The sequence below is a fragment of the Mercenaria mercenaria genome, chromosome 10 (genome assembly GCF_021730395.1).
Source record: "Mercenaria mercenaria strain notata chromosome 10, MADL_Memer_1, whole genome shotgun sequence".
Classification (NCBI taxonomy): Eukaryota; Metazoa; Mollusca; class Bivalvia; order Venerida; family Veneridae; genus Mercenaria; species Mercenaria mercenaria.
The window spans coordinates 48,450,483-48,477,911 of NC_069370.1; the positions used below are offsets into that span (position 1 = coordinate 48,450,483).

Genomic DNA, 27,429 nt, shown 5'->3' on the forward strand with positions numbered 1-27,429 from the left:
AGGGGAGTAATTACAAAATTTTATAAAAATAATAAAATATAAATTTCAAATAGGAATCTAACTCTTTGTAATCGGTCTTTTTGTTCCTTAAATAATTCTCTACCAGAATATACAAAAAGTAAAAAATGTCATTAAATGTTGATTAAATGTGATTGACCACCTGCAGAAACACTGCATGCCCGTTTTTCTTCCGGAAAATCCGGAGCACAGCTAGTACGTGCACCACGTGCTTTAGCATAAATACTCTATGACGTCATCGAAGCAGACGCTCGTGCTAAGAAGGAATGTAAATACAATCTGTTTTGCCAAATTTGTAATGACAAGTGGAACTTCTAGACGAAAAGTCATCTGTTTTCTCTAAAAACATACGTTTCAACAGGATGCGCACTAAAAGATCTCAAGTTACAACCATGTAATGATAAAAACTAGTAATGATATTGAATGTGTACAAGTGTTCGGACGGATAAGTCAGTTACAGCGAACTTGCCCTTTCCGAACCAGTTTTTAATTTCTTATCGTTTTACTTCGTCAAGTTTATATTTAAAATATAAATTTCATCTTAAAGGCCTGTCTGGTGTAGGCCCTACACCCAAATTGTAGGAGGAGCTTCCTAAAAATACATGAATGTGAGCTGGAACAACTGATACGGGGACTGGAAACAGGCATTTATCTTATCCGATGCTGTCGTCCAATCGAAGCGTATGCTGTAGGTTATTCTGCTATTACTCAAACACTTATGCCTTACAGTTTAACTCGTCCTTTCAGTGAAAATCTGGGAAAGCATTTGTTGAATTTTTTGTTGAAAACAAAAGTTCTGCCATGAAATTATTGCCTGCATCTGTTTTTAAATGGAAAATATCTACATTAATGTTACTTTTCGCCCTGTGAAAATGGCTAAATCTAGACTTGTCTTACCCAGAGAGAAAGATGTCGTTTTATACATGATATTTGCCTTGTTGAATTAGAGTATTTAGAATAAAAAAATTAGGACATATTTTAATAAAAATAGCAAGTCAAAACTGTAAACTGTTGCCTGAAAATATTTGTTTATGATATTGCTCTGTTCTTCACAATTTAAATGCGTGTTAAACCTAGATGATTTTCTGCAGTTTTATCTAAAAGTTCGGAATACTAACAGGGGTCCTGAAATAAGCTGTCCGAGTTGTCCGATTCGTGGATTCCTCGGTCCGGACAAGCAGTTTTTAGAAGCTGGCTTGTCCGGGGACAAGTAAAATTTCCGTGGTAAACATTTTATGAAAACGAAACTAATCGGCGTCATCTGTGATTTCCGCATGCCTAAGAGCAATATCTAATCTGTTTGTGATCATTTATGACCCTTAAATTAAATTATCAAAACAAAAATGTATACAGCCATTTATAGACACTTGGACTGGTTTACTACATTTAATGATCATTATTGGAAAATTATACCGTGAAGTTGAAAATGAGTGCCAGTCTGTGGGGATTCCCGTTATCTACTTTCATTTTTGATTATCAGAAAATCGATTAGCTAGGTTGGCGCTATGTAAAAAAGTTTAGTAGCCAAACTTTGTGGCTTAATTTTTGAGCCGATTGTTTTGACATTTAACAACTCGGACAGCTTATTTCAGGACCCCTGAAAGACCAGTGCAGTATTCAGTGAATGTTATGGGACCAGGGTAGAAATTCTAGGCATACTGAGATTATTTTTGTCAATGGCATGTGTTCAAGTGTTCTTAATTATTCTCTACTCACTAAACTTGCTAGTCGTAACATATTTTCAAGTGGATGTTCTAGTCACTTAGCTTGCTAGTTATAACATATTTTCAAATGGATGGTTCTAGTCATAACATAAAAACTTTATATAAGTCAAAATAGAAGTCAACAGAAGTGTATGTTTGTATTATTTGTTTATTTAGTAATGATAATGCTGATCCTTTCTTTTTTAAACTAAAAAGTACGGACAAGTTCTTCTTAGGTACGGACAAGTGGATTTGTGGGCCCAACTTGTCCGTGGACAAGTAGACTCTGAAAATATTTCAGGACCCCTGACTAAATGTAACTTTGTTGCCGGCCTTTTTTAAAAAAATATTGTTATTTTAATTTAAATACATTGTATTTTTCACACATCAGTTTTAAGATTGAATTTATTAAACTAATTTTTGGAGTTTAAACAACAATTTTTTAAAACATTCCCTATGTTCAAGAAGAATGTTTTGTTTCTGTATGTAGAAATCTGACATTATAAACAGTAATTGTTTATAATTATGGCTCTACAAGATTAAGAAAAGTGTCAGCTTTCTGTTATTTTCCATTTTTTTTTATTCAAATCCAACAAAAATCGGCCCTTTGATAAAGGTTTGAAGTTACATGGTAAAATATTTCTTCAGGGAAGTGAGCTTGAGTTAATTCATAATAATTAAGCATATCACCACATGCAGTCGCATGCTGTTTTTGCTTCAGAATCCCTTTAGATCAATCTCTGATCATCTAATTATCGCCACTTAACATGTGACTGGTAAACCCTTTGAACAATAAGTGTAACAGCTCCATGATTAACATGAGGTAATATGCTAATTACGCGCTAATCGATAGTGGCGAAAACAAAATATCGATCGCTAACGACTGGTCGATATTTACAGGTATGGACGACAGCATAGTACAGATAAATGTATTGATTTATACGGAGTGTCTACTCCCCATATTAGACCTTCCTGATGTGAGTGAGGTCAAGAAACAGTCAGTCTGTTCCATCCAGGTGAATCAGCTGACTGACCCTGATAAAAGATATTAGTAGAGTATTTGATCCCTGTTGAATCTTAGCTACACATGTACATGTAGAGGAAGTACTCATAATTTACTGCTAGAATTTAGTTGATTGAAGAAAAATGGAAGATACATAAGTAAATTGTGTTACTGTAAAACTCATTGTGTAACAGTTGAATTCTAAACAGGGTCTATTAAATCATCTACACTTTTTAGTTTTAGTGTACAAACAGGAAGGTCTAATACGGGGAGTAGAAACTCCATATAAATCAATACATTTATCTGTACTATGCTGTCGTCCATACCTGTAAATATCGACCAGTCGTTAGCGATCGATATTTTGTTTTCGCCACTATCGATTAGCGCGTAATTAGCATATTACCTCATGTTAATCATGGAGCTATAACACTTATTGTTCAAAGGGTTTACCAGGCACATGTTAAGTGGCGATAATTAGATGATCAGAGATTGATCTAAAGGGATTCTGAAGCAAAAACAGCATGCGACTGCATGTGGTGATATGCTTAATTATTATGAATTAACTCGAGCTCACTTCCCTGAAGAAATATTTTACCACGTAACTTCAAACCTTTATCAAAGGGCCGATTTTTGTTGGATTTGAATAAAAAAAATGGAAAATAACAGAAAGCTGACACTTTTCTTAATCTTGTAGAGCCATAATTATAATTATTGTTTATAATGTCAGATTTCTACATACAGAAACAAACATTCTTCTTGAACGTAGGGAATGTTTCAAACGAAATTGTTGTTTAAACTCCAAAAATTAGTTTAATAAATTTAATCATAAAACTGATGTGTGAAAAATACAATGTATTTAAATTAAAATAACAATATTTTTTTAAAAAAAGGCCGACAACGAAGTTACATTTAGTATTCCGAACTTTTAGATAAAACTGCAGAAAATCATCTAGGTTTAACACGCATTTAAATGGTGAAGAACAGAGCAATATCATAAACAAATATTTTCAGGCAACAGTTTACAGTTTTGACTTGCTATTTTCATTAAAATATGTCCTAATTTTTTTATTCTAAATACTCTGAATCAACAAGGCAAATATCATGTAAAAAACGACATCTTTCTCTCTGGGTGAGACAAGTCTAGATTTAGCCATTTTCACAGGGCGAAAAGTAACATTAATGTAGATATTTTCCATTTAAAAACAGATGCAGGCAATAATTTCATGGCAGAACTTTTGTTTTCAACAAAAAATTCAACAAATGCTTTCCCAGATTTTCACTGAAAGGACGAGTTAAACTGTAAGGCGTAAGTGTTTGAGTAATAGCAGAATAACCTACGGCATACGCTTCGATTGGACGACAGCATCAGATAAGATAAATGCCTGTTTCCAGTCCCCGTATCAGTTGTTCCAGGTACAAAGAATCACTTTCAGGATTTTCTAAAGTGAAATATATTATGGATTCAAATGGTACATATTATTTAACTTTATCACATTTTGTGATTTGAAGTGTTTAAATAGTCTTTGCCCTGGACTTTGAAATGTAGAATAATACAACACAGTAATTTAAACATTAGAAGGAATTACAGTAACAAATTTGAACTTATTTATCAAAAAACAACAACAAAAAAAATGGCATACATATTTATATGAATTTGTTTTATTGACAGATTAATAGATAAGTGTCATTAATTTTGTTTTATTGACAGATTAATAGATAAGTGTCATTAATCCTTTTTTAATTAATTATTACCATCGACTGTGTAGAACTGCAAGCTTGTCAGTAAAGTAGCCTGTGTGATAAATCACTATTGAGAACAACTATATTGCCTTGTTACCTGACATGACCTTTGAGTTCACATTTTCCAGCTGATTGCTCTGCTTTATCACATGACCAATGTCAAGAGTTCAGATTTCAAATTTCAGCCGTCAAATTTTCAAATTCTTGTTATTTTGCAAGCAAGCAAAATAACTCCTATGAGATATTTTTGTATACCTTTAATTTAATATCATTAAAAAGTTTAGAACTTAGAGAATTGATGAGGCAAAATATATTTAATAATTTTCATTCTTATTTTAGTTATTTAGAAAAAACCATAAAAACTGAAGGATGTCTGAATGGTTTTTGAATTTGCAATGATTGACATTTTGTGGGTGGAGCCATTCCTTTTATACTGAGCCCTGGGGTTTAAATGCTGGACAGATATATGTCACAATCAAAATAACGTGAAAAGAAATTCGAAACAAAACATTGTTTGTAACAGATTTCTGTAACTGATCAGACTGCCCAGCAAACACACCACGTTGTTACAACGTTGTTATGACGTCTTTTCCTGACGTTGTAACAACGTTGTTTATTGGTTGATAATGAAAGGTGCATTGACGTCTTTCTCACAACGTTGGAAAGACGTCTTTTTGCAACGTTGGAAAGACGTCTTTTCCACAACGTTGGAAAGACGTTGTTTTTTGGTTGATAATGAAAGGTGTGTTGACGTCTTTTTCACAACGTTGGACAAACGTTGTTTTTTGGTTGATAATGAAAGGTGCGTTGACGTCTTTTTTGCCACCTTGGAAAGACGTCTTTTTCACAACATAGTTTTTTCTTTGATTGTGAAAGGTGTTTTGATGTCTTTTGCAGTGCTGGAACAACATATTTTTCACAACTTTGGAAAGATGTCCTTTTTACATTTGAATGACATCTTTTCTCAATGTTGTTTCATCTAAAAGCACAAAAAAAACCAACAGTCTATGGTTTTAAACAAAAGTGTACTGAATAATAGAATAGTCACAAGACGTATCTTAACATACTGGGTCTAGTAAGAAAACATACTAAATATGATTCAACTGAAATGTTTTTATTAAAAAGTACATATACCACTCAATCAAAAATAAATTTTGTTGATGCATGTCATCTGTAAAAAGAGCTGTTCAGGGACAGCAACAGTCAATCGACTATTCAATAGGTTTTTAACAAAATATTTCATCAATGAATACATCGATAAACACTAGTGGAAATGGGCAACCATTTTGCTTGAATGTAATAAAGTGTCATAGCATATAAAAACAAGAGCTGTCATAGAAGCAGCATGTTTAACTATTTCAAAACTTGATACTAAGTGAAGAAACATTATCTTGAATTCTAGCATAAAACTGCTGTTATTGTCACTTTTCGGGGGTGTTTTAACAGGAGAGAAAACATGTGTTAACAGAGAGATTCTCGCGCTCACATGCTGTTGTAACACCTTTTTATTTATGTGCGTTCCGTGGCAAAGGGTAAACGTATTACGGCCCCAAAACGAATAATTCAAAAGGAAATGACTTGAACGTGATAAAACAAACTTTACTGCGCATTTCATGGGAATTTAATGATGTTGAGGGACAATATATTCATTTACTTGGTTTTGCATTTTATGCCAGAATAGCGTTAGCACATGTTATTTTCGTGTTATAACATCTACAGAATTCCTCGGGAATCATTGGTACCAGGCTTGGTTACCAACCAATCCCTCGGGATTCTGGAGATGTTGAAGCACGAAAAACATGCGTTATCCCTACACAATTACTTTATGTTTGAACAAAATGCATTGAATAATAGCCAGAAATTAGTGAAACTGCCTAAAATTTCTTTAAATAATTCAAGAAATACTGGTTCGATACCACACTTCGGTCTGTGAAATCTGATCTTAGATGCTGACAGAAAACAAGTCGGATAGCTCTGCATATAATTTGTATAGTCTAGCTAAAATCTTAAAGTTACTCACCCACAGTTTGGGTGACATTTTTCAACATCTTCCTTTCAAAAAGTTTAGCAGAGAATGTGTAGTTGACACAGAAATGTGATTTAAAACGGTTGAGAATAAAATTTAGATATTGGTAAAAATGCCACAGGAATGTAAATTTTCTGCAATATTTTAAATTTAGAATACTACATTCTGCACAGGATTTATTGTTATTTAATGGAATATCTTGCTTAATCATTCCAATAAGTTTGACTGAACCAATTCCCAACTCCAAAAAAGACCATAATTTATCCAAACTCATTGACAGAGTTATCTGCTCTTGCCTACAGATGGAAATCATGATAGTAAGTAAGTAAGTGTTCAAAGTTTCAAAGCCATATATCAAATAGTTTTGACAAACACTACTTGTACGCAAACTGAACCAACTTCTAAGTACAAAAAGGCCATAATTCAGCCAAAATAGTTGACAGAGTTATGAACTCTTACATACAGATGGCGATCATATAATAAACAAGTGTTCAAAGTTTCAAAATAGAAGAAAGTGGAAACTTCAAAGCCACACATCAAACAGTTTTCACAAAACATGGACTGGTAAGAAATTGTACCAATTTCCAAGTCCAAAAAGAGTCATAATTTAGCCAAAATACTTGTAAGAGTTATGTACTCTTACCTACAGATACAGACTATGGTATAATAATAATCAAGTGATAAAAGTTTCAAAGTCATATGTCAAACAGTTTACACAAAATATGACCTAGTAGGAAATAAAAGGTACCCTAATTCAGCAAAAGTCCTTGATGGAGTTATGTGCCCTTGCCTAAAAGTGGTTATGGTGATGATAACAAGTGTTGAAAGTTTCAAACCTTTATCCCCAAAGGTTTTGCCAAAATGAAAACTGGTACCAAAAACTTAACCAAGGTGTGACGCAAAGCTGATGCCGTATTGAGTAGGATAGCTATTCTTATAGTTCAAATAGTAAAGTTATAAAGGTCCAATTGCGGTATCTTTTATGCAGTTTCCGAAAATGATTTTAATAAAAAATCTTGCAAAAAAGTTCTATGTAGAACAATCTGAACAAAATACATTTTTTTTTTCATATATAACTTTCAGTCAGGTCATTTAATATTGATTTATGTGACAAATTATTTTAATCATTCTTAAAATCACTACAAATGGATAGTCTGCCCATCACTTAGCTTGAAACAACATTAACCTTAACCAACAAATTCTTGATTTTGCCTTGTGAACAAGTAATCTAATCCATTCACAAAAATATTAAGAATAAATAAAGTAAAGTTTAAGTGTAATGAACTGGCAAAACAATGAACAAACAACTGCAAATTTTTGAAAAACAATTCATTGTGCATAAAACTTTTTTTCTTGAGATACTATCTGAAATTTCTTCACCTTGTAGAATTTTAAATTATCTGAAAAAAATTCCAATAACACTGTGCATCCAGAAAATGAATTGGATACAAGTTCTTCAGTTTTGTCTACAACAAAAAGTCAAACTTAACTTGCACTGTTTTCACACATTTCATGTACATCACTTTTCAGCTGCATTTAGAATTTACTGAAAGATTCATTTTGTAAGTAGAACTGTTTTGCATTTAACACATTTTAAATTGAAATGTTTGTGTTTTAGAGCAGATTATACAGTATGTAAGTCATGATTTCTGCTATTTCACTATTTCAGATTTCCTTTTGAACTGGATTTCTATCTGACAGTGCATATATCAGTCGCAGGCACTTCTCCCACTCCTAGCTCCCCTTCCTGGTCCTATGTCTACACAGGCTGAAAATATACATTTTAACACACATGTAAACTTAAACGTTTTGTTAAAAACTAGAAGATGATCACACATATTAGAATTATGTATAAAGTTAAATGTATGGTAAGGAAATATTAGTGAGTAGTATTATCAAAACAATATTCACTCCTCTGGTGTATCTAGACTATTGCTATTTCCATTTTATGACAAATAAAAAGTTTCATAACAGACACACATGTGTCAAGATGTTTTAACTACAATACTGACTAAAGACACTGAATATCAAAACAAATAGTTGCAGGCTTTACTTTTTTATCCTGCAGTTACACAAGTACTAGGCTAGAGGTTGCATTTCTCCTTACATCAAAAGAATAAATTTAAGCAACAGACAGTCGTTATAAAAATCACATAAATTGGAGATAGGCAACCTAAAATTTTATAAAAAATCCGTCGAATAATGAGGAAACATTACAAAGTACCTGCCGCGTATATGGTACCAAAGTTACATGTACGTGCGTTGGCTTTTTGACTAGTTAGGTACATAGTACCAAAAAAACAATGCATTGGCAGTTTCATCCTTGTAAGTATTTTCTCAGAAAAAAAAAAAAGCAAAGTAATCATCACATATAACACTGACTGACTGTTTTTATTAGATTGTAACTGAAGGTGACGGTGTATCATTTTTAATGCATGACATACTAATTTCTTTACTTTATCACAAAGTTTATACGGTAATACAGTGGGTGGGATAGCGTTGATATCGTGAATTCATTTCGGACATACTGAGTTTTCAAAATTTCTGGAGCCCTGAGAATACATTGGACGGGTTCATTCAAATGCTAGAATTTCTATTCTTTCTAACACCATTCTCACGTAAGTATGATCAAATATCATTTCTTAAATATTTACCCTTCAAGATCGAAAACAATGTTGTCCTTTCTTTCCCAGTTTGCTTTTCCTCTAATGTTAACATGGTCATTATTTTCATTGTCATCAACCTGTGAAACAGAATGAATTTGGTGATAAAAAGTTAATAAAAAAGGTACAATTTGAATCTATATCACTAAAAATTAAATCAATAAGACAACCCTTACAGAAGCAAGCCTCTGTGGCGTACATGCTGCGTATTTGCTGTGTATATGCCGCGAACACAGTAGTACGCCAGAGGAGTACATTTTACATACACCGCATGCCGCGTACATGCCGCGTACTATTTCGACGAGTACACAGCATGTACGCAGGAGGTCACTAGTACACTTCAAGTACGCAGCACAGACTCTGAAAATTTAAGGAGTACACTGCATGTACGCAGGAGGGACTTGTACAAGAAAATAGTACACTGCATGTACACCGCAGATACTTTGAAATTTGTGCAGTACACTTCATATACGCGGGAAAGACTTGTACAATTTCTTTTGGCATTTATACTCAGTTTTTTTTTTATAAGTTAAAGTCTGAAGTAAACTTCATTTACGCGGGAGGGACTTGTTCATTTTCTTTTGGTGTTTATACTTCAAATTTTTTTAGGTAAAAGTCTGAAGTACACTTCATGCAGGAAGGATTTGTACATTTTTTTTTTTTTTTTGGAAGCAAGAACTTGATTTCCGAGTAACTTTTATCTTAATAGCATAGAATAGTTCAGATTACCGGTATTCTAAACAATGAAAATTTGCCATTTACTATTTGCAATGTTCATTTGTGAAGCTTACATCTTAGTGATTTCTGAGCTGCACCTTGCATGCAGTGTAAAAATATAATTCTTTTTCATTTTGAATTAATCCTGGAGCTTTCTAACTTGGATAATTGAAAAGCCTTATTTGAACTTCGTTGCATTACATTTTGTAATACATGAAATAATTACCAAGATAATGCCTCAACAGCGCCCGAATGAGAAGAATTAATAGCTCTCACTGTTATTTGAATACTCTTAAGCAAAACACCATTCTATCATGTTTTTTATAAAGGCTTTAATGCTCATTATGTTAACTCATTAAGGCCTCACCAGATTAAAAAGTTGTTCATCGGATTTGCCGCTCGTATATTTTCAGAATGTTTTTGGCTAATTGCGCTCGCCCCATTGGAAAAAATCAATCCAAAATTTTTTGGTGCGCTACTTTTTACGGACGTAAAAGTGTATAAATGCTTATATAATTCCAGTCCTAGATTGTTCTCAGATGGATTTTAATCAAAATAAATACATACTACGCACACATAGTCTATAATAAATCATAACACTTATATTTAGTTGCATTAAAGTTGTTTCCCCTTGATGCAGTTATGCCATTTTCTTCAAATGTTTACCAAATTACATGCTACAAACATTGATTTATTTCATTGAAAAGTGGATGAAGAAAAGCATACTAATTTATTTGATAACATCAATCTACATTATTTTGGTAGGGTAAATACTTATTGATGCATGTCACTTATCTTTTTTCTGTCCAAATGATCAGCATTTGCATACAAAAGTTGGTGGGTAAGGAATTTACATTATCACAGCAGTTTCGCCACAAGAGTACACAGCATGTATACAGTAGGAGTACACAGCATGTACGCCGCAGGACTCGGGCCAGGAGTAACACAGCATGTACGCCGCAGAGTACACAGCATGTACGCAACAGAGTACACAGCATGTACGCCGCAGGGGTAGTACAACCGCAGGCTCATTTGCATGTGAAAAGTGTATGTGCCGCGTACATGCTGCGTACTATTTCCCCATACTAAATTCCTCCAGCGTACATCCTGTGAACTATTAGTCCACACATGTACTCAGCAAGTAGTACGCGGCAGAGCTCATTTGCATGTCAAAAGTGTACTACAAACGTACTATCGGTGTATGTGCGGTGTATATCCTGCGTACTATTTAAAGCCGTTGATTTTAGTACACATCATGTACGCATCATATACGCTGTATGTACACAGCAAGAGTACGCAGCAGGCCTTTTTCTTCTGTAAGGGAAGTATGCCAAGGAGCAGAATGTTGAGCCCGCCAGCTGTCAAGTGGACCTTGTACCTAGGGACCTGGTTCTTGCGCATGACACTCCATCTCATAATGGTGAACATTCATGCCAAGTTACATCAAAATCCCACCATGCATGAAGAAGAACTGCTCCGGACAAACTTCAGTATGACCGTAGGCCTCTTAACTGTGACCTTGACCTTTGAGACAGGAAATATGGGGTTTACGCATGACACACCTATTCACTTAGGTAAACATTCATGCCAAATATAAACAAGATTGGTTCATACATAAGTTTATGTCCGACAAAATCAACAGACACAACACATACATCAAAAGTGGCGACTATATCGAGCTCACCGCAAGTGGGCTCAACAAAAACTTGACACTAGACAAATACAACTCTTGCATAATCATTATTTTTCATTCTCTTTAAGTATTCTTCTAAATTTAAAACATGCACAAAAATGCCTGTGAAACGCGATTCAGATGAGTTTCAGTTGAGTTAACGCATATTTTATTCAAGAGGAAGTAAAAAACAGGTAATATTTGTATGGAAACTATTCCAATATTACTTACTATCAAACACCATGATATCCTTGTACAGCAGAAATTGTGCCACTGCCCATGAGTAAGTGTTGTATAAAACAGAAGATAAAGATCTATTCACATTCCCTCAGAGATGTTCTTCCAACAGCAGACAACATGGAAACCTGTCAACAGCAAAAAATTTCAAATTAGAGCTACTTTGTAATAATCTACATTTTAAGCACACACAACAGTAGTACACCCATGCATAAAATAAATTTTGAGAATTTAGTCTTGCATTTTAGATGTAAACAACTAATTTACGGTTAACCTTTAGCCTACTAGCAACAAGTGATTCTGCCTTTGCGACCAGTGCAGACCAAGATCAGCCTGCACATCTGTGCAGGCAGATCATGGTCTGCACTGTTCGCTATTCAGTCAGTAAATTTTCAGTGAACACCCCTTCGAAAAATAGATGGTACTGTCCAAACTGAACGATGGATCAGTTCATTTTAGAAACTAAGCAGGGTAAAGGTTAATGAAAACTTATGCCTGCATGACTAAACTCAGACATACCAAAGTTTTTGTAAAACAGATCCTAGGTTTTCTGCACGAGGCATATATGTTACTAGTCAAAATAATTCACCGTTCAGATTGTTTTATATTTGTGACTGGCAATCTAAACGTCAAAACTTTGAAGGACCAAAATAATGGAATATAAATCACAGTACACAGTCATGTTAAGTTATTGGTTTCGTTTTCGCATATTTGCATGTAGAGACACGGTAAACTTTAATCGTGTACAGTACATACAAACATTTAAATCACCGGAAAATTAGTAATTTTGGATATATTATTTGATAATTTTGGCATAAATCATTGAGAAATTGAATCCCCGTTCAATACATGTAAATTTATTTGAATTTATGACGAATGTTTGAAAATAATCGGCATTTAAACCTATAGCATGTGAAGCGTTGGCAGCGATGAAAATTTCATCGGAAATTGCTTCAACTATTTTGGTCTTTCGAGTGTTTGACACAAGTGGGGATACTGCCCATATGAAAAATTATCCCTACATTTCGTAGGATCGCATCAAATTAGTTGGACTATTATGTTACTTCTGAAGAGACTCATCAGGCGTCAAGGACTCAAACAAATGTTAAGCAGTATAATAAATTATATTAGATGAAGATGTCCAAATACAACGTAACAGGATGTTTCGGGACAGTGTGATAACTTGACTGTCACTGTCTCAACATGTCTAAACTTATTTGGCACGATTTCTTTCAGGAAATCTCTAAAACATGTGACGTCACGCTATGGCTTTGACTACAAACAAAATGTTAAAAATGTTGATTTTATGTTAGTCAATATGGTGACAGCGACAAGTAAGCATAGTTCCGGCTATATTTCTGTTGCCTTTAGATAATGGAACAACCCGTTAACACTGGTACTTCTGTTAAATTTTCTTGTTGCATGGTGGATGGGGTGTGAATGCATTGCACGTTATGCAGAAGGGGGGATGGGCAGGGACTTTTCTCACATATACAGACTTTTGGTGGCTTGATAGAATTTTGATCAGAATTGATAAAAATAAAATTCGATAGAATCTGTGTTTTAAGAATATTGATGCAGTTAGAAAAACATCACTGTTTACAAAAAAAACATGGACGTCTAGCGATCACTGTCTTATCAGTTCTAAAAATAGAAACTACAACGGATTTGTTTACAAACACCATCTCGTCCTATATCATGACCCACATAAAATTAGTTTGACTACACCCCTAGCCAATTCCAACAAGTAATGCTGTTTTGTGACAGATATCAACATACAAATGGCATGTAACTGTTAGACACTAAGCATGTGAATTTATAAACTAAAAACCCTTTGTCAACCCTTACAGAAGAAAAAGGCCTGCTGCGTACTCTTGCTGTGTACATACAGCGTATATGATGCGTACATGATGTGTACTAAAATCAACGGCTTTAAATAGTACGCAGGATATACACCGCACATACACCGATAGTACGTTTGTAGTACACTTTTGACATGCAAATGAGCTCTGCCGCGTACTACTTGCTGCGTACATGCTGTGGACTACATAGTACACAGGATGTACGCTGGAGGAATTTAGTATGCGGGAAATAGTAAAGCAGCATGTAAAGCGGCACATACACTTTTCACATGCAAATGAGCCTGCGGTGTACTACCCCTGCGGGGTACATGCTGTGTACTCCTGTTGCGTACATGCTGTGTACTCCTGCGGCGTACATGCTGTGTACTCCTGGCCCGAGTCCTGCGGCGTACATGCTGTGTACTCCTACTGTATACATGCTGTGTACTCTTGTGGCGAAACTGCTGTGATAATGTAAATTCCTTACCCCACCAACTTTTGTATGCAAATGCTGATCATTTGGACAGAAAAAAGATAAGTGACATGCATCAATAAGTATTTACCCTTACCAAAATAATGTAGATTGATGTTATCAAATAAATTAGTATGCTTTTCTTCATCCACTTTTCAATGAAATAAATCAATGTTTGTAGCATGTAATTTGGTAAACATTTGAAGAAAATGGCGTAACTGCATCAAGGGAAACAACTTTAATGCAACTAAATATAAGTGTTATGATTATATTATAGACTATGTGTGCGTAGTATGTATTTATTTTGATTAAAATCCATCTGAGAACAATCTAGGACTGGAATTAATAAGCATTTATACACTTTTTACGTCCGTAAAAAGTAGCGCACCAAAAAATTTTGGATTGATTTTTTCCAATGGGCGAGCGCAATTAGCCAAAAACATTCTGAAAATATACGAGCGGCAAATCCGATGAACAACTTTTTAATCTGGTGAGGCCTTAATGAGTTAACATAATGAGCATTAAAGCCTTTATAAAACATGATAGAATGGTGTTTTGCTTAAGAGTATTCAAATAACAGTGAGAGCTATTAATTCTTCTCATTCGGGCGCTGTTGAGGCATTATCTTGGTAATTATTTCATGTATTACAAAATGTAATGCAACGAAGTTCAAATAAGGCTTTTCAATTATCCAAGTTAGAAAGCTCCAGGATTAATTCAAAATGAAAAAGAATATATTTTTACACTGCATGCAAGGTGCAGCTCAGAAATCACTAAGATGTAAGCTTCACAAATGAACATTGCAAATAGTAAATGGCAAATTTTCATTGTTTAGAATACCGGTAATCTGAACTATTCTATGCTATTAGATAAAAGTTACTCGGAAATCAGTTCTTGCTTCCAAAAAAAAAAAAAAATGTACAAATCCTTCCTGCATGAAGTGTACTTCAGACTTTTACCTAAAAAAATTTGAAGTATAAACACCAAAAGAAAATGAACAAGTCCCTCCCGCGTAAATGAAGTTTACTTCAGACTTTAACTTTTAAAAAAAAAACTGAGTATAAATGCCAAAAGAAATTGTACAAGTCTTTCCCGCGTATATGAAGTGTACTGCACAAATTTCAAAGTATCTGCGGTGTACATGCAGTGTACTATTTTCTTGTACAAGTCCCTCCTGCGTACATGCAGTGTACTCCTTAAATTTTCAGAGTCTGTGCTGCGTACTTGAAGTGTACTAGTGACCTCCTGCGTACATGCTGTGTACTCGTCGAAATAGTACGCGGCATGTACGCGGCATGCGGTGTATGTAAAATGTACTCCTCTGGCGTACTACTGTGTTCGCGGCATATACACAGCAAATACGCAGCATGTACGCCACAGAGGCTTGCTTCTGTAAGGGAAAACCTTGATAATTTATGAAAGTTCTATTTTTAGCACTGTAAACAGTAAAAAGACTGCAAATGTTGACAGTCTGATCTTCATCGCATACAAGATATTTTAAGTAAGTCCATTTCTAGCCTAAAATGCATAATTATTAATTTATCCTCGTGCAGCACAACATACAAATTACCGGTAATACCGCGAAAATATATGACAATATAAGTTACAGCTATAACTTCAACAGTTTAAACACGTCATGACAAAAAATAACTGCTGTAAAAACTAACAACATACCTACAGGTGGCGAAGCCATGATTTGACATATAATCTGCACAGGGCGCTTTTTAAATACTTCCTTGAGTTTTCAAAACTCCGATCAACAACATGAACGAGTTCAAAAGGCACTTGAGCTAGACCTGATTTGATTGGTCAATTTCAAACACATGTCGGAAATCATGGGACGGAACTCTTTCAAGTTAATCTTACTAACCTCACGACATGACGAATAACGCTAAACGACAAAAATGCAATAAAGTATTCACGCAATGAATTTTTTTTTTTGCAGCTTGAAATATTTTTAAAGTTTCAGTAGATCTAATAACGTTGTTCCAACGTTTTTACAACGTCAGAATAGCGATGTCGGATTTTGGTCGCTGTAAAGCCGTTGGAACAACGTCAAAATTAGCGACGTCGGATTTTGGTCGCTGTGAAGCCATTGGAACAACGTCAAAATTAGGGACGTCGGATTTTGGTCGCTGTAAAGCCGTTGGAACAACGTCGGGATAGCGACGTCGGGCTTTGGTCGGTGTAAAGTCGTTGGAACAACATCGGATTCTGGTCACCGACGTCGCGACCCCAAAACAACTATAAAAAGACGTCTTTGCGACGTCGTGTGTTTGCTGGGTGGTACTGTACGTGCGTAATCCGGGTCATACTCGCCTATTCCGAATCACCACAAATGAACTAAAATGGTTTTCTTATTACTATCCACAACAACATAAAACTACCATCTTGAATCGAAAACTGAAATTATTTTATTTTATTTTCTATTTGATCTTCATATAAGACTTTGTCAAAATCATTAAGATAGAGTGAAAGTGCATCAAAACTTTAACCTGAAATTCTAAGTAAAAAGGGGGGATAATTCATGAAATGTTGGTATGAGAGTTATGGCCCTTTTGCCATATGATGTGGGTGATGATGAGGAATAACTTTTTTAAGTTTGAAACAAATCCATCAAGTAATTACAGAGATAAGGAGAAAAAAGAGAAAGTGTAAAAAAACTTTAACCAAGGTGGGGATGCGGAAGAACGTCATTTTGCATGTCAGGAGCACAGCTTAAAAAACATACAAGATATTGACTTAAATCTTGGAATATAGGTAGGTGCCATGTGGTGATGAGACAATGTGAAGTTTAACAATCCAGATTATTTCACCTTCACATCTCACCCAGAAGAACAACAACAAAAATTCACTTTCAGTTTCTTATGCTTTAATATCCCATCACTGCTGCCACACAGCCTGACTATATGAGATCATCTTTCTCCACCAAAAGCTGGAAATGTAGCCATATGACCTCAGTTGTGTTGGTGTGACTCTAAACCCAACAATAACAACAGAAATTAGTTACCCCCAACTTAATCTATATCTTCTCCATGCTTTCAAAAATGGGGCTGATTACATCCAGGCCTTCATGGAATAAATAATTCTGGAGCACAGCTTTCATATGAATTGGACAGCTTAATTGACATTGTCTCCAGATATTTTTCGCAACATTATTCTTCAGTTGGGTTCGGTAACCTTCATCATGTCACAAAGAGCAATAGTACTGAGGTTAGGGACTTACTGCACTCTTATATTTCATTTCAGTGCCTGAAAGCCAGATTTTTGTCTTGTAAAAAAAAGGAAAAGAATCTAAGGATGCCATCTGGAAGGGAGATGAAACTATGGTGGGCTGGAGAAGCTGAGAGTATGTTTGTCTACTATCTTACAGGAGCATTAGGAATTGCTTTAATTGCAAGCTTTTCACTCACAAGATCACTGAGAAGAAAAGAGGTAATAATATGTCCAGTCCATTGAATTTGCCTCCCTCCCATCCAAACACAGGGATATTTTCATTAAAATTAATTATTCTTAACATGTCAAAATATGTCATTCAATTTTCTGACCGGTTCCTTTTAGATTGCATAATGATATTTTGAATTAGTCCGAATACTGTACATACAAGGCAGTGTTAGACAGTTATTATTACTCCCAAATACAAAGTTTTTAGGGGCTATAGGAGTCATGTTTGTCTGTCCGTCTGTATTTAAGTCCACTTCATATCTTCTAGGAAATGTTATGAAAGTTTTGCATCAGTTATTAACCTGATGAAGACAACATGCAGTGCGCACAACCCAGGTGACTAGGTTCAAGGTTAAAGTCAACGCTTTGAGATCTTAGGTCAATTTGTTTACCTAATCAGGATGACATACAGAAAGCACAACCAAGGACACCCTGTCCAAGGCCAAGCTGACATAAAGGTCAAGTCGCTTACTTTCATGTCCACTCCATATCTTTTTAACTACTTGGAAGATTTTCATAAAGCTAGCATCAAATATTTATTTAAGAGTTGGGTCCAGGTTTCGGAATTTTTTTTTGAACATCACCAAATCATAGAAAGAAACTTGGAGTTGTTTTACACGAAAATTACACAGCATGTAAAACACATATATACATGAAAATTAAACAGCATATAAAACATATATATAAGTCTACAAAAGCAGCATCAACTTGCTCACATATATATTGAATTCTGGAAAGGGACTGCATGAAGGGGCCCGTACTTCTGGACAGTTCAGTGCCTTTAAACACTTGCCATTTTTAAAGAACTGTTACATGTCTTTGTTTTGATGCAATTGCAATAATGTCCAAGTGCTTAAACTTCACATAACTAGGTTAATCATTGATTTGAACAATTGTTTACTTTTATTTCTTTACAAATGGCATTCTTTTCTAAAGGGGGCATTTTGAGAATATTTTAAGTATTCAATGGTACAGGACAGTAAGGTAAAACATGTATTAGACAGGTAGATTGTTGGTAAAAATGTTGTTCCTTTACCAAACATTTCTGTGATTTGGTGGTATACTGCTAAACTTTAATCAAGACCACATGCAGAGGGCACATCCCCGGTCATTAGATCCAAGGTCAAGGTCACACTTGGAGGTCAAAGATCAAATGGATTAAAATTGTGTCCACTCCATGTCTTCTTAACCACGGAAATGAATCTCTTGAAATTAGTACCAATTGTTAACCTCATTCAGACGGCATGCAGTGTGCACAACCCAGGTCATTAGGTTCAAGTTCAAGGTCACACTTGGAAGTCAAAGCTCAAATAGCTCAAATTTGTGTCCGCTCCATTTTTATGCCCCCACTTTGGGAGGGGGCATATAGATTTGCTCTTGTGTCCGTCCGTCCGTCCGAAAATGTTGTGTCGCGCATAGCTCTGAAAGTATTTGACGTAGAGTCACGAAACTTTACAGGAATGTTGGTCAGCATGTGTGGTTGTGCACCTGGGGTTTCGCGTCCGGATTCATTCAGTCATGTAGAAGTTATGGCCCCTGACTTTGTAAAAATTGGTCATTTTAATGTTGTGTCACGCCTAGCTCCAAAAGTATATGACCTAGAGTCACAAAACTTTACAGGAATGTTGGTCAGCAGGTGTTGTTGTGCACCTGGGGTTTCGCGTCCGGATTCATTCAGTCATGTAGAAGTTATGGCCCCTGACTTTGTAAAAATTGGTCGTTTTAATGTTGTGTCATGCCTAGCTCCAAAAGTATCCCTTACAGAAGAAAAAGGCCTGCTGCGTACTCTTGCTGTGTACATACAGCGTATATGATGCGTACATGATGTGTACTAAAATCAACGGCTTTAAATAGTACGCAGGATATACACCGCACATACACCGATAGTACGTTTGTAGTACACTTTTGACATGCAAATGAGCTCTGCCGCGTACTACTTGCTGCGTACATGCTGTGGACTACATAGTACACAGGATGTACGCTGGAGGAATTTAGTATGCGGGAAATAGTACGCAGCATGTACGCGGCACATACACTTTTCACATGCAAATGAGCCTGCGGTGTACTACCCCTGCGGCGTACATGCTGTGTACTCCTGTTGCGTACATGCTGTGTACTCCTGCGGCGTACATGCTGTGTACTCCTGGCCCGAGTCCTGCGGCGTACATGCTGTGTACTCCTACTGTATACATGCGTGTACTCTTGTGGCGAAACTGCTGTGATAATGTAAATTCCTTACCCCACCAACTTTTGTATGCAAATGCTGATCATTTGGACAGAAAAAAGATAAGTGACATGCATCAATAAGTATTTACCCTTACCAAAATAATGTAGATTGATGTTATCAAATAAATTAGTATGCTTTTCTTCATCCACTTTTCAATGAAATAAATCAATGTTTGTAGCATGTAATTTGGTAAACATTTGAAGAAAATGGCGTAACTGCATCAAGGGGAAACAACTTTAATGCAACTAAATATAAGTGTTATGAATTTATTATAGACTATGTGTGCGTAGTATGTATTTATTTTGATTAAAATCCATCTGAGAACAATCTAGGACTGGAATATATAAGCATTTATACACTTTTACGTCCGTAAAAAGTAGCGCACCAAAAAATTTTGGATTGATTTTTTTCCAATGGGGCGAGCGCAATTAGCCAAAAACATTCTGAAAAATATACGAGCGGCAATCCGATGAACAACTTTTTAATCTGGTGAGGCCTTAATGAGTTAACATAATGAGCATTAAAGCCTTTATAAACATGATAGAATGGTGTTTTGCTTAAGAGTATTCAAATAACAGTGAGAGCTATTAATTCTTCTCATTCGGGCTCTGTTGAGGCATTATCTTGGTAATTATTTTCATGTATTACAAAATGTAATGCAACGAAGTTCAAATAAGGCTTTTCAATTATCCAAGTTAGAAAGCTCCAGGATTAATTCAAATGAAAAGAATATATTTTTACACTGCATGCAAGGTGCAGCTCAGAAATCACTAAGATGTAAGCTTCACAAAATGAACATTGCAAATAGTAAATGGCAAATTTTCATTGTTTAGATACCGGTAATCTGAACTATTCTATGCTATTAAGAATAAAAGTTACTCGGAAATCAAGTTCTTGTTTCCCAAAAAAAAAAAAAAAAATGTACAAATCCTTCCTGCATGAAGTTACTTCAGACTTTTACCTAAAAAAATTTGAAGTATAAACACCAAAGAAAATGAACAAGTCCCTCCCGCGTAAATGAAGTTTACTTCAGACTTTAACTTATAAAAAAAAACTGAGTATAAATGCCAAAAGAAATTGTACAAGTCTTTCCCGCGTATATGAAGTGTACTGCACAAATTTCAAAGTATCTGCGGTGTACATGCAGTGTACTATTTTCTTGTACAAGTCCCTCCTGCGTACATGCAGTGTACTCCTTAAATTTTCAGAGTCTGTGCTGCGTACTTGAAGTGTACTAGTGACCTCCTGCGTACATGCTGTGTACTCGTCGAAATAGTACGCGGCATGTACGCGGCATGCGGTGTATGTAAAATGTACTCCTCTGGCGTACTACTGTGTTCGCGGCATATACACAGCAAATACGCAGCATGTACGCCACAGAGGCTTGCTTCTGTAAGGGATATGACCTAGAGTCACAAAACTTTACAGGAATGTGGGTCAGCATGTGTAGTTGTGCACCTGGGGTTTTGCGTCCGGATTCATTCAGTCATGTAGAAGTAATGGCCCCTGACTTTGTAAAAATTGGTCATTTTAATGTTTTGTCGCACGTAGCTCCAAAAGTATTTGACCTAGAATCAGGAAAGTTTACAGGAATGTTGGTCAGCATGTGCAGTTGTGTACCTGGGGTTTCGCATCCAGATTCATTCAGTATTGTAGGAGTTCTGGCCCCTGACCTGGGAAAAAATTGTCATTTTAATGTCATGTAGTGGGGGCATCTGTGTCCCATGGACACATTTCTAGTTTCTAAATTGCTGGGAGGATATTCATAAAAATAGCATAAATTGTTAACCTCATCAAGACGACAGCAGAGTGCACAACCCAGTTCACTAAGTTTCAAGGTCAAGGTCAGACTTGAAGGTCAAATGTCATGATCTCAACATTTTACTTCCCTAGTATCAAAGTGACGTCTGGGTATTAATGACCTTAGTGATAGCTCTAGTTGCTTAGAGAAATATTTCTTTTTATGCCCCTTTTTGAAGAAATGGGTATATTGCTTTGCACCTGTCCACAGAGAGAACAGTTTACACCCAGTAACTTGAGAACCACTTCACCCAGAACCTTTAGACTTGGTAGTATGATAGGGCTTATGAAGTAGATGACATATATTATGTTTGGGGTCAGTAGGTTAAAGGTCAAGGTCACAGGGGCCTGAATCTTGAAAAACAGTTTCCATTTAATAACTTGAGAACCACTTGACTCAGTATCTTAAAATTTGATAGCATGATTGGGCTTAGAATGTTTATGACCCCTATGGTTTTGGTGGTTAGAAGGTCAAAGGTCAATATCATAGTGAGTACGGGACTGAAAATGGGACAAGCCATCATGGGTGGCATACATGTTTTACAAACAGCTCTTGTTAATTTTGGAATATAAAATGGCGTCTGTGATTCTTAAGGCTCTTGGTGCTAATTTCGTTTTCCGCATTTATTATATTTCCTTTTGACTGCCGTGACACATTCATCTTGCAAACAGCTGTATAATGCCTGTAAGGCAGATCCGTTGTTCTTGAATGGTGCAACCATACATGGAAATTAGTCCACCGGAAATATTGATTTATCAATAACCCCATTAAAAGATGGTAATTTATACAGCTTTTGTGACCATTCAATGCCCGTCGTCTGTCCGTCAACATTTTCTAAAAAAATTTTTTTCTTGAAAACCACTGGGCAGAATTACACCAAACTTCACAGGAATGATCCTTGGGTGACCCCCTTTCAAAATTTTTTAAAGAATTGAATTTCATGCAGAACTCTGGTTGCCATGGCAACCTTTCTTGTGGAAAAACTTTAAAAAAATTTCTTGTCCAAAATCGCGAGGCATAGAGCCTTGATATTTGGCATGTGACATCATCTAATGGTCCTCTATGAAGATTGTTCAAATTGTGGGTGAAAAGAGGCCCCGCCAAGGGGGTCACAAATTTTACATAGTCTTATATAGGAAAAAACTTTAAAAATCTTCTTGTCAAAAACCACGAGACCTAGGCTTTTGATATTTGGTATGTAGCATTGCCTTGTGGTCCTCTACCAAAATTATTCAAATTATAAGCCTGGGGTGAAAAGAGGCCCTGCTCGTGGGGTGGGGGGCGGGGTGTCTCTCAAGTTTTACTTAAGACTTCTATATGAAAAAACTTTAAAAATCTTCTTGTCTGAAACTGCAAGGCCTAGGCTTTTGATATTTGGTATGTTGCATTGCCTTGTGGTTTACCAAAATTGTTCAAATTATGCCCCTGGGGTGAAAAGAGGCCCTGCCCTGTGGGGTGTCAAGTTTTACATAGACTTAATATATAATAGGAAAACACTTTAAAAATATTCTTGCCTGAAACTGCAAGGCATAGGCTTCTGCTAGTTGGTATGTTGCCTTGCCAAGTGTTCCTCTACCAAAATTGTTCAAATTATGCCCCTGGGGTGAAAAGAGGCCCTGTCCTGGGGGTCCCAAGTTTAACATAGACTTATATAGGAAAGAAAAATGTTCTTGTCTGAAAGTTTAAGGCCTAGGCTTTTGATATTTGGTATGTAGCATTGTCTAGTGGATGGATCTCTAACAAGATTGTTCAAATTATGCCCCTGGGGTGAAAAGAGGCCCCACCATGGGGGTCCCAAGTTTTACAAAGACTTATATAGGAAAAAACTTTAAAAATCTTCTTGTCCAGATCTGCTCATATTACTCAGGTGAGCGATCCTAGGGTCATCATGACCCTCTTGTTTAAGATACAGCCTTGAAATTTGGATGACATGTACAGTTTTTTTAAAACTGACTTTCAGTGACCATGAATATGACCTACTGACCTACTTTCTTAATATTTTAGCATCAGTTTGCCATTTGAAACATGTGGCTCATATTACTCAGGTGAGCGATTCAGGGTCATCATGACCCTCTTTTTACATAAGAACTTGATTATAAGTTAAATGCAGCTATTTGTTCTTTCTGTTTGCCATTCCATTTGTATATGTTGAAAGCAAACTGTATTGTGAAAAATTTGATCACTGCTTATTAATATTTGCCATATAGCCACTAGTGACGGAGTTGCTTCATGAAGACAATACTAGGGAGGATCTTGTGACCTACATGCTGAAACTTGTAACTTCACCATTACCAGGTCAGTATAGAAATGTATCCATTTAGGATTAATACATATAGAATGTACAGTCAGACCTATGTTAAAGGCCACCTGTCACGTCAACAGCTGTGAATATTGAGCTTACTGTTTGGCTCTCCATAAATATATAAAAGTTAAACTTTTGTTCAGAATATAACATGGTACAAAGCTCTGGCTGCCAAGCAATATCGGAAACAAAACAACAAGGAAGCAAGCTGATACTCATTGTCAAATTACATTTTACACCTAAATTATACTGTGTGCACATTCATGAAATATCAGTTTATTTAGATATTTTGTTTCTTTTGGTCTGTAGTAAAACTTAACAGTGTTGATAAAGTCATAATTGGCTATATCTTTTTGGCAGATTTGAATAAAATATGATTTTTGTTAATTTTATGTGTACATACCAGTATAAATATTCTGTAACTAGTAATCAGTTTGAAATGGTATGTTTAGGTTGTGGCTGTCCACTGTCTGTGAAAGTGTTCATGCAGTTGGAAGGAGAAAGTAAGATGTCACAGTACTTCCAACTAAGATCTAATACTGGAGGCAAAGCCATGTTACGAAGAGGTTTTACTGATATCTTCTTGTTCAAAGTGCCAGGTTATTTTTGTTTGGTGTATTTAATGCAAATGTTATTATATGAAACATTTTTTCTACAAGCGAATAATTAATGCAAGTATGTCAGTTTAACTACTCCAAAAGGTAAATGAAATTGCTTTTCACATTAAAATACCTTTAGCTGCAGTTGTCAATATTAACCCTGTTACTGGACGACTGTTAATATAGACATGTATATATAACATATCCATACAAATTGAGAAAATCAGGGTAAAACGCAAAAGAGTGAAGTATATAGTGCTGAAAGTATTAAAAGGCAAAATTCAAGATGGAAAAAAACATGAAATCATTTCTTCATATGTATGAACCATTTGGTATATCTTCACATAACCTTTTCCAATGAGTAAACTTGTATAAGCCTCTCTTAAATAGTTCTGCTTGGCCACCTTTAGGTGCTGCAAGTATGAAATGCAGAAAAATCCTAAAAGAACCCCATCTCATGAACCTCATGATGACTTATAAGGACATTAGAGATGTATGTTCATCTTGTTTCTCTTGTTATCTCAACTACTAGAAAGAATAGTGAGAATTCTTCTACTTACTTGGGCATTATACAGTTGTCGCACGATGGTTAAAGTTTTAAAAACAAGTTAATATTTCAGTAATCATTTGGATGTATAGGACTTAAACTCCGAACAAGAGTTGAAATAACCAAGACTTAATTAGATATACATGTATCTTAGTGTTTTATTCAAATTATGATTTTTTTTTCAGTTAAAGTTTTGTATGCAATTGACTGTCAAACTGTATCCGATTAACAACTATATGTGTTGGACTGAAAGTTCACAAAATTAAAATACATCCCACTCATCACGCTTAACTGAAATAACCAAGTTGAATAACTTTTGGTTAAACTTAATGGCCCTTCTTCTACTTGAACAAATCTTGGTTTAAGTGTGACATGAAACTATCAAGCTGTATTTTAGTGACAACAATATTATTTTTATATGCCAGTCTCTGAAAGAGCGGGGCGTATTATGTGAACACCTGTGGTGACAATGTTTGTGGGCATAATATCTCGACCAAGTTCGATAACCAGCAAAATCGCTCCAGGTACTCTTGAGTGGCCCTTGAATTACTCAAAATCTTCAATTTTAGCCTTGTCCGCCCTCTAAGTCAAACAGTTTTCATCTGATCTTCACCAAACTTAGTGACAATGTGTGTGGGCATAATATCTTGGCCAAGTTCGATAACCAGCAAAATCACCCCAGGTGCTCTTGGATTATGGCCTTTGAATTACTTGAAAAATTGCAAATTTAGCCTTGTCCGCTCTCTAAGTCCAACACTTTTCATCTGATCTTCCACAAACTTGCAGATAATGTATGTCGGCATAATATCTCAGCCAAGTTCGATAACCAGCCAAATTGCCCCAGGCACTCTTGGATTATGGCCCTTGAATTACCCAAAATCTGTGAATTTAGCCTTGTCTCTCTAAGTCCAACACTTTTCATCTGATCTTCACCAAACTTGCTGACAATGTTTGGCCATGGGCAAAATATCTCGACCAAGTTCGATAATCAGCCAAATCGCCTTGGGCACTCTTTGATTATGGCCCTTGAATTAGGCCAATTTCGATGACGGGCGTATTTTGTGACAGTCTGCCACTCTTTTTTTTGTTGGATTGAACATCACCAATATTATTTTTATATGCCCGTCTCTGAAAGAACGGGGCGTATTATGTGAACACCTGTGGTGGGCGGGCGGGCAGTCAGCGTCCGAAAGCATGTCCGCTCTCTAAGTCAAACAGTTTCCATCCAATCTTTACCAAACTTGGTGACAATGTTTGTGGGCATAATATCTCGGCCAAGTTCGATAATCAGCCAAATCGCCTTGGGCACTCTTTGATTATGGCCCTTGAATTAGGCCAATTTCGATGACAGGCTGATTTTGTGACAGTCTGCCACTCGTTTTTTTTGTTGGATTGAACATCACCACAATACTTCCCAGTCATCAATCCTACTTAAACATTTCTGGGGTAAATCTTATTCAAATTATGGCCCTTGATTGAAAATTTGGTTGATATTTTGCATATAGGTTATTGTATTTGTCATAATAAAATTTAAATTTGTGATAAATTGCAATAGTTATGGCCCTATTTGTTTATTTTAAAAGCTGTCTGATGGACAGCTCTTTATGTTATGCTTTCTTTTTTCAGTATTTTTTTTCTGTTTCAGAATCAATTGGTGAAGTCAGATCTGTGAGACTTTTGGTTGCAGGACTGACTGGTCATTTGGAATGGTTTGTTTTTCCCTTCAGTTTTTGTACCCCACCCCCCCCACCACCCACAACAAAGTTGTAAGGGGGGTATACTGGTTTCAGGTTGTCTGTCTGTCTTCTTTCCAAATATTCCTAGTCAGATAAGGAGTACTGCTGTAAGTATTCTAAGCAAATAAATGACAATAAAAGCATTTATTACTTTAGAAGTAAAATGTTTAGAAGCTGTATGAAATGGGAAAATATAAAGGGATAATGTTTAACAACTATACCCACTATAAAATTATACGTCCGAGTTTTTCCACCCCGATGTCTGTATTAACCATTCCTTTCATGTCCGTATATTACCCCAGAATTGTGTCCGTCTGTCCGTAGACACAATCTTGTGCGCACCATCTCTCCTCATCCCCTTGACACAATTTAATGAAACTTCACACAAGTGATCAGTAACAACAGTAGTTGTGCATGGGGCATGTTAGGTTCTTTCAGAAAAAAAATTGCAGAGTTATGGGACTTTGTTTTTTGTTACTATGCTATATACATAAACACAATCTTGTGCGCACCATCTCTCTTCATCCCCTTGACACAATTTAATGAAACTTCACACAAGTGATCAGTAACAACAGTAGTTGTGCATGGGGCATGTTAGGTTCTTTCAGAAAAAAAAATTGCACAGTTACGGGACTTTGTTTTTTGTTACTTTACTATATACATAGACACAATCTTGTGCGC

The 27,429-nt window shown here is 35.8% G+C and overlaps 1 protein-coding gene across 1 annotated transcript in view; it reads left to right on the plus strand.

The window, feature by feature from the left end:
- The first annotated feature begins 247 nt into the window (after positions 1 to 247).
- The window catches only part of LOC123561647 (uncharacterized), a 62,971-nt gene continuing 35,789 nt past the window's right edge, over positions 248 to 27,429 (plus strand). Inside the window, exons 1-5 of the mRNA XM_053516903.1 lie at positions 248 to 343; positions 17,342 to 17,527; positions 23,772 to 23,859; positions 24,319 to 24,465; positions 26,658 to 26,721. Of these exons, the coding sequence (XP_053372878.1) occupies positions 248 to 343; positions 17,342 to 17,527; positions 23,772 to 23,859; positions 24,319 to 24,465; positions 26,658 to 26,721 (581 nt within the window). The remainder of the gene's footprint in view (positions 344 to 17,341; positions 17,528 to 23,771; positions 23,860 to 24,318; positions 24,466 to 26,657; positions 26,722 to 27,429) is intronic.